The following is an 8,185-nucleotide window of genomic DNA, read 5'->3' as shown; positions in this document are numbered from 1 at the left end:
TATATTTGTTATGCACTCAAATCTGATCATCTTTTGTTTGACTTCTTCTGGGGTTTGTGTCTTGCTTAGGGAGGCTTTCCCATTTTGATATCATAAAAATGTTTTCTGCATTGTCTTCTAGTTCTTTCTAGTTTGCTTGTTTGTTTTGTTGTATTAGACCTTTAATGCATCTGGATTCCCAATGAATTGCCAATGATTAGCATGTGGACAGAAGGCAAGGTGGAAGGATAGGGATAGTAAAAAGTGTTGGGACTTCCCTGGCGGTCCAGTGGTTAAGACTCCTCTTTTCCACTGCAGGGGGCACGGGTTCAATCCCTGGTCAGGGAAGTAAGATCCCCGATGCTGCTGTGCGACATGGCCAAAAAAAAAAAAAAGTGTGGAGACTGGGTGGGGAGAGGGAAAGGAGGAGGGGCAATATAGGGGCAGGGGATTAAGAGGTACAAACTACTAGGTATGAAATAAGCTACAGGGATATGTTGTACAACATGGGGACTATAGTCAATATTTTATAATAACTATAAATGGAGTATAACCTTTAAAAATTGTGGATCACTATATTGTACACCTGTAACTTATATAGCATTACTGTACATCAACTATACTTCAATAAAAGAAAAACTGTGGAGGCTGGAACAGCTCTAGGTGGCTGCATTGTTGGGTTTGGGAAGGAGGCACTGAAGGGTCTGGAATACCAGGCAGAGAAATTTGGGTTGAAATGTAACTCCGTGTCCCTACTCAAGTTTTTCAACCTTTCTCTTACTGGCTTGTATACAAATTTTGTACTTCAACCAGGTTGACCTTTTGGTCAACTCCTGACTTCTGGTCTGACACCTTGCCTTTGCCCAATCAGTGACTCCTGCCTGGAAAGCCTTTTCCTCTTAGCTCTGCCCATCTAAAACCTACTTATTCAAGACCTTTTCAGGGACCGCCCCCTCCCCGCCCACAAAGCCTTCCTAGACTGTTACAGCTCTTCATGACCTCTGAACTCTTCTAGAACCAATCTGCTGCTGTTCCCTGATTGCACATAAGACACAGTCATTTTTGTCTCCAAAAGGCACCATGGACATTAACCTTGTCTCTCCTTTATTGAGTATCAGCTTTGTGCTGGGCATTCTGCTAGGCTTGGGGCATACAAAGGTGAACAGGATGCTTAGGTCCTTCCCCGACAGAGCTGATGGTCTAGGGCAGAAGAAAGACAAGTTAAGAGGTGATTCTGTCCACCTGCCAATGCAGGGGACATGGGTTCGATCCCTGGTCAGGGAAGATCCCACATGCTGCGGAGCAACTAAGCCCGTGTGCCACAACTACTGAGCCGGTATGCTGCAACTACTGAAGTCCGCATGCCTAGAGCCCGTGCTCCACAACAAAAGAAGCCACTGCAATGAGAAGCCCGCGCACCGCAATGAAGAGTAGCCCCCGCTCGCCACAACTAGAAAAAGCTCGCGCGCAGCAACGAAGACCCAACGTGGCCAAAAAACAAAAAAAAGAAAAAAAGAGGTGATTCTGACACAGAGGGACAAATGCCATGGTGTTGCCCCGGATGCCCAGGACTCTATAGGAATAGGCTGGGTGTCAGGGAAGCATCCCTCAGCTGGGATATAAAGTGACCTCTAAGCTTCCCAAGACGGGTGAGGTGAAGATGGGGAAACTGTGCCAAGAAGAGAGAATGACTTGTGTTGAGGGTCCAGAGAGCACGATTTTTGAGGAAGGGAAGGCTGTCTAGTGGGGTTGGGCCTTGGAGGCCGGGGTGGGGAGGCAGAGTGGGGCAATGCGGAGAGTGCAGGCAGAAACTGAGAGGCAAGCATGGCTCTGCCCTTGTAGGGGCTCTTTAGGCATGCCATGGTGTCTGGGTGGGCTCTTAAGAGCCATGTCGGCTTGGGGGACTGGAAGGATATTAAATAGGGGAGTGACATGGCCAGATTCAGGACTGTGTCACTTGGCTATTCCAAATGGCTTGGAAATGGACTGAGCAGGGTTGAGGGTAGGGAGAGGCAGTCTGGAGATGGGAGACCCTCTTGAGGCTGTTACAGAAAGATGGTGATAGCCTGGTTGGAATCGGTGGTACAAGTGGGGAAGAAGAGAGGTGGACGTATCTAGAAATAATAACAGGCTGGTAATTGACAGGAGGTGGCAGAGCCTGGAGCCCAGCCTCATCAGCTTGTGAGCTTCGGTGGTCTCATCATGTAATGCCTACCTTGCAGGGTTCTTACGGAGATCAAACAGAGCAGGGACAACCTCACTTCTCTTACAGAGGAGAGTGGGAGGTGGCCAGTGACTTGTCCAAGGTCCCTCACCAGGACCAATGCGCTCTCTCTCTCTTCACCTCCTCTGCAGTGCATACTTGTCTTGGCAAGGATGACCTTGAATGGAGCCCTGGCAGGGGAGGGAGAAGGAAGGTACTGTCTGTCCCTCCAGGCCTGCCGCAGACCTTGAGGGAGCCACAATAAATGCTGTATTTGTTTGATAAAACACTTGGCTTTTGGTTTTGGTAGGAGGAAGAGCTAGAACAGGTGTGGCAAGACCAGGGCAGCCTGCAGCACAACAGTGGGAGGTGGGGTGGGACAGAGCCCCAGGGCCTGGCAGGGGGCTCCAGGGGCTGTGGATTCTGAAGAAATCCAAGGACTTTCTCACGACCCAGCCATCTCCCTCATGTTCCCAGACTCCTGCCTGGCTGAATACACCAAAATATTAACGATACCAACTCAAGTTAACTGACGTTCTACTGTGTGCCTAGCATTGTGCCAGGTGCTGCTCCTGCACATAGACAGGAACACAAATGGACGCTGGCGTGTACTGGATACTTCAGACAGACAGAAGCTCAGGTTAGTGCCCCTGACCTTGGGAGATGCCCTGCTGCAGGGGACATCTCCCAAGAAACAGAACAACAACATAGTGTAGTATGTGCTGTGACGGGGTGAAACTAGACTGCATGGGAATCCAGAGGATGGCTCAGCTAATCCTCAACACAGCTCAGTGCTATTATCATACCCATTTTGTAGATGAGGAAACTGAGACTCAGAGAGTGAACTGCTCTGTTTACCTGGTCAGTTTGGTTCTGACTAATTTTCTTCTGCAGGGGGTGATAAGGATAAAAATGGGGATGGAAAAGACAAGTTACAGGGGCCCTCATGGATCATCTGGTCCAAGCCCTATGTTGAAATGATGGGGAAACTGAGACCCAGAAGGGAAGGGAATTGCTCAGAGTCACACAGGGAAAGGAGCGGATCCCAGCTGACTCCCAGTCCAGTCACACCAAACGCCTTTCTCTTCTCTAGCAGTCTCAAGATTTCCTGGGACCCCTCACATGGGACCCTCCTCAGTTTGTGGTCTCTAGGCTGCAAACTCTACCCCCTCTGTTTAGATCCTAAACTCCAGAAAGAATAAGAAGAGTTTGAGTTAGGACAGATCCTGAAGCCAGGCAAGGATGTGTGGGCGAGTTGGGGTGGGAGGGTGTAGGATGGGGTAGGATACCTCACCACTACCCGCCAGGGGAGCCCAGGAGAACCCAGGCATGGGGAGAGACTAGGGAGCCAGGGGTCTGATTGGGTCTGTCTACCTTCTCTGCCACATCCCTCTGGCTCGGGGGTGCTGGCGGGCGTGCTGGGGATGGACCACAGTGGGCTGGCTGGCTCAGAGCCTCAGGCTGCAGCTCTGCCACAGTGTGGCTGGGAGGCGTTGCATCCAGGCTGCCCTCTTGAAGCCGGTGGTAAATGAATAAACTCGCTCCTGCCTGCAGGGCCCTCTGGGACAAAGAAACCACCTGGTGCCCCTCAGTTTTGGCTTGGGCCAACCTGACTCCCTGGTTCCACTGGCCAAGAGACCGTGGGGGTGGGTGAAGGCAGATGCAATCCCTTGGTCCTCTGCCTACACCTCCAAATCCCATCTCAGTTCCCTCCCCCTCTACTGCTAAGCCTCTTCCCTCTCTGACACTTCCCCCCACGGAGTCCCCTCCCCTTCGCTGACCCCCTTCTCTGAGTCCCTTCCCTCTTACTGGGCTCCCTCCCCTCACTTCCCCGTGGCTAAGCCCCCTTCCCCTGAGGCCTCCGCATGGAGCCCTCCCACCCCCCGCCCGGAGCCCTCATCCCCTCCCGCTAGCTCTCCCTAGGATCCATCACTAGCAGCCCCCCTCACCTTCATATTCCATGTCCCTCTGTTTCCTTCCCCCCAGGCTAGAAGACTGGTTCCCAAAGGGGACTGGGTTGGAGAGAGAGTAATGGCAACCCCAAGTCCTTTCCTGGAATCCCACAGAGAATGAAGGATCTAAAGCCCGGGTACTCTTACTGTTCATGGTAACCTACTTCCTCTTCCTCGGGTCATAAAGGGTAAAAACATGTCTGTTGTTCCTTAACTAGACGAGAATTTTTTGGGAGCTATGTGAAGCATTCTACTGAAAAAATCTGCCTGCCCCTGGGGCCTTTTGCTTTCGCTTTGCTGCAGGCCAAGAAGTTCGAGATGCAATAACTTCGAAATAGTTGCAAGCCTCCACAATCCCAAATACCTGTCCTGTGACCCTTGCTCCCCTGCAAGTGGCTCTCCTGGCCTGGATTCCCCAAACCTCTAGGACGCATGGTCTACATGTTCTGTTTCTGTTTCTCATCTCCCACTCACTTTTCTGTCCACTGCATCTGCCCCCGCGCCTCTAGTTAAGGCCTCCAGTGACCACCTTGCTGCTTTTAATCTTCAGGCTTCTTCTTGCCTGACGACTTCCACAGCCTCGGATGCCATTGCCAACGCCCGCCTTCTTGAAACTCTTTTTTTCTCTTTGGTTTCTAGACTGACCTCATCCACTTCCCTGGTTTCGGTTGCCATATGTATGCTAACAACAGCCAGGTTTACTGTTCCTGAGTTCCAGATCTCTATGTATGCCCTGTCACTTCCTGGACGTCTCTGCCTGGAGGTCCCACAGGCTTGCCAAACTCTGTTCACTCACAACTGAAACCGTCATCTTCCCCCAGCAACCTGGTCCTATTTTGGTAAATGGCACCACCAGCCAGTCAGTGACCTAAGGCAGAAAATTGGGGTTATCCTAGCTCTTTCCACTCCCTCACCCCGCATATCCAAATGGTTCTCCAGCCCTGCTCGTCTTGCTTCTTTTACAACGCCCCCTCCCCATCAGGCCTGGTCCCCCATCCCACTGTCCCTGCTTTATTTCTGGGCTGCATTATCTCACACGGGGATAGCTGCACAGCCTCTAAGATGGTCTCCTGCCTTCATCCCCCTCCTTGAGTCCCAGTTCTGCAGGGGCAGCTGGAGAGGTTATTTTAGAGCGTAAATTTGACCAGGTACGTCCCTTCCACGATTCCCATAACATTAGATTAGGGTCCAAAATCTGTAATTCTGCACACGAGATTCTCCATGACTTGGCCTCTTCTGGGCCCAGGGCCCCATTGCCACTTCCTCCCTCACCTTGTTATCTACCCAGCCACTGGAATCCCACTTTCCTGGTTCTGGACACCATCCCCCTTTCCCACTGCCTGAACCTCTTACACCTTCTCCAAGACACAAGTGTTTCCAAACCTTGTTTACCTTAGCATTAGAATGTCACCAGAGAGTTCTGAGTCCCCCCCTCTTTCCCTCCCTCAAGGGTTTCAGGAAGAAAATGAGGCCCCTCTCTCATCTCTTCTCCTGGTGAGAAGATTCCACTCACCTTCCTTTGGTGGTGTGTTTTACCAAAACAATAGATCTTTTTGTTCTCCTTTCCCAAATATGAAACCATAGCATTGAACGTGCTCTTTCACACGCCACAGGGGAGATTCAGGTGTGCGGGAGCACTGTGGAGGGTCGGTGCTCCAGGCACAAACCCTGGAGAAGGGGGTCCCTGACATCCTCCTCCCACCTCCCCCATGCCCGGAAGTGCTCATGCCCGCCCCTCCAGATTGGGGCTTCATCGTCTGAATCCCCAGTGAACAGGCCAAAGGACCAACTAGCTAGTGAGCACCCAGCTCAGTTTACAACCCCACTTTCTCGGCTACCGAAACTCGGTCCCTCTCTAAGCTTCATCCCGGGCAGTGGGAGAGCAGAATCCAGCCAAGGCCAACCCTTGCGGGAGGTGGTGGTGGGGGGGAGCTGTGCAGGGAGGTGGAGGCCTGTCCGCGCTCAGGACAAGGAGGCGCACGCAGGCAACTGCAAAACAAAAGGTTTTTATTGAAAAATATCAAGTGGCCCTTTTCAAGACTGCGGGTCCCTGCTCAACGAGGGCTGTCAGGCCGCAGCCCGACGGGGCGAACAAGTAGAGGCAGTCACCCCAGCTCCTCGCTCCAGAGGGGCAAGGTTTCATGGTCCATGCTGGCTGGCCCCTGGGCTCCGCAATCCCGCTCCCGGGCCCGAGGAGGGGTGGCAGCTGGGGAAGGGGGCGCCGGGAGGTCCCCTCCCAGTCCAGCGAGAGAGTTGCCTGGCATCTGGGTGGGCTGGTCTCCGATGCAAGGCCGCACGCAGGACTGGGGCGCGCCAGCTCGTGGGAGTGGTGGAGGCTCCCCGCGGCTGCTCACTCAGACGTAGTCCTTGCGGTCGTAGGCTGTGCCGGTGCCGGTGCCCGGGCCGGTGGAGCGCGGCGCCGAGTAGAAGATCTTGGCAGACGTGTATTTCTTCTCGCGCGGCGGGCACGAGCAGCAGAGCAGCGCGCCCCCCAGCAGTTGCAGCGCCGCGGCCGCCCAGCCCGCGTACAGAGCGGAGCCCATCTCGCGCTTCTGTGCATCTGGCACCAAGGGGTTGTAGAAGTCCCGGATGATGGTGTTGGCCGACCAGGACACCGGCACCAGGGTGAGCAAGGCGGCCAGCAGGAAGAGCACGCCCGCCACGATGGTGATCTTGGCCTTGGCCGTGTCGTCCTGCACACAGTTGGTGCACTGGGCACCCACGAGCGCCACAAGGAGCCCGAAGGCGGCCAGCAGGATGGCGACGACGATGAGGGCGCGGGCCGCCTGCAGGTCCTGCGGCAGCGCCAGCAGCGAGTCGTACACCTTGCACTGCATCTGGCCCGTGCTCTGCACCACGCAGTTCATCCACAGGCCCTCCCAGGTGATCTGCGCCGTGATGATGCTGCTGCCGATGAAGGCCGTCACGCGCCACATGGGCAGCGCGCAGCACACGATGGTGCCCAGCCAGCCCAGCACGGCCAGCGAGGTGCCCGCGATCTCCAGGCCCATGGACATGGCTGCCGCGCCAAAGCCGTCACTGGAGGGCGGCTCCGGGTGCGGGACGACGAGGGGCCGGGGCCGCTGGGGCCTGGGCGGGAGCGGCGGTGCGCCGACGAGCTGACGCCCGGATTGATGGAGCGACGGACAGACACACGGATGGCGCGCGCCCTAAAGGCTCCGCTCTGCCCGTTCGCGCAGCGGCTGCGCCTGCACCTGCCTGTGGCTTTGTAGGCGGGCGGCAGCGACTGGGCTGGCCCTGGGCTGGGGCAGGTTAGTCTTCGATCCCGGCCCAGCGCTCCGGCGGGGGAGGGAGGGGCGGAGCCGCCCTCTCCCGGGCCTGGGGACAGTGACGTGGCCCCTCTTCCCACCTTCACTAAGCGCCCTGGGAGGAAGGACTTGGCCAGGAGTGGCTCACGGCGCGGGGGTGGGGGGTGCCAAGAGAGGGCGGGGCCGAGACCTGCGCCCCCGCCCCTCGCTCCTGGTTCCCCACTGCTCGGAAACGAATTCTACGGGGTGTGGGGCGAAAAGCACAAAGTGCTGGACGCTCCTCCTCCCCCGCGCATTTTCAGCGCCGTTGGCACGGGAGGCGTGGGGAAGGGGGCGCTGCCAGATGCCAGGGATCCGCGGGGACAGGGAGGGCCCACTGTGGGCGTGGCCGCGGCTGTTTTCCCAGAGTGGGCCGCTGCCCCGGGAGCTGCGCACCTGCTCCTCGGTCCCTCTGGCCTCTGAGGCAGCGCTCCCAGCGCAGGATCCCGGCCTGATCCAGGCCCATGGGGTTGCCATCCCTGGACGTCTGGACTCAGAAGCCAGGGACCACCCGCAAAGGCGCCCCGAAGACACCCCTGAGCCAGTGCTGAACTCAGATCTCTAGCCCCTCTCCAGCTCTCAGCTCTTAACACTCGCAGTGACCCTGGAGCCCTTTAGCTGAGCTGCTCTCCCCTCCCAGAGCCGCCCCCATTGAGTCCCCTCCCTTCACAGAGCCCTGGTCCTCTCTCCCGCTGCGCCGGCGGGGAGTCAGAACCGGGATCCACCTTAATGAAACGGTGGTG

The 8,185-nt window shown here is 56.1% G+C and overlaps 1 protein-coding gene across 1 annotated transcript; it reads right to left on the bottom strand.

The window, feature by feature from the left end:
* Positions 1-6,124: 6,124 nt before the first annotated feature.
* CLDN3 (claudin 3) lies at positions 6,125-7,467 on the bottom strand. The gene has a single exon (XM_061208027.1). The coding sequence runs from the start codon at positions 7,149-7,151 to the stop codon at positions 6,489-6,491; it is 663 nt and encodes a 220-aa protein (XP_061064010.1). The 5' UTR covers positions 7,152-7,467; the 3' UTR covers positions 6,125-6,488.
* Positions 7,468-8,185: the final 718 nt, after the last annotated feature.

Source organism: Eubalaena glacialis, chromosome 13, assembly GCF_028564815.1.
Source record: "Eubalaena glacialis isolate mEubGla1 chromosome 13, mEubGla1.1.hap2.+ XY, whole genome shotgun sequence".
Classification (NCBI taxonomy): Eukaryota; Metazoa; Chordata; class Mammalia; order Artiodactyla; family Balaenidae; genus Eubalaena; species Eubalaena glacialis.
Note: the sequence above shows the minus strand (reverse complement) of the source record. Positions and strands in the feature narration are given on the sequence as shown.

What these genes read in the sequence shown, in the direction of transcription:
- CLDN3 (XM_061208027.1), bottom strand. Translation starts at nt 7,151, where the DNA reads ATGTCCATGGGCCTGGAGATCGCGGGCACCTCGCTGGCCGTGCTGGGC.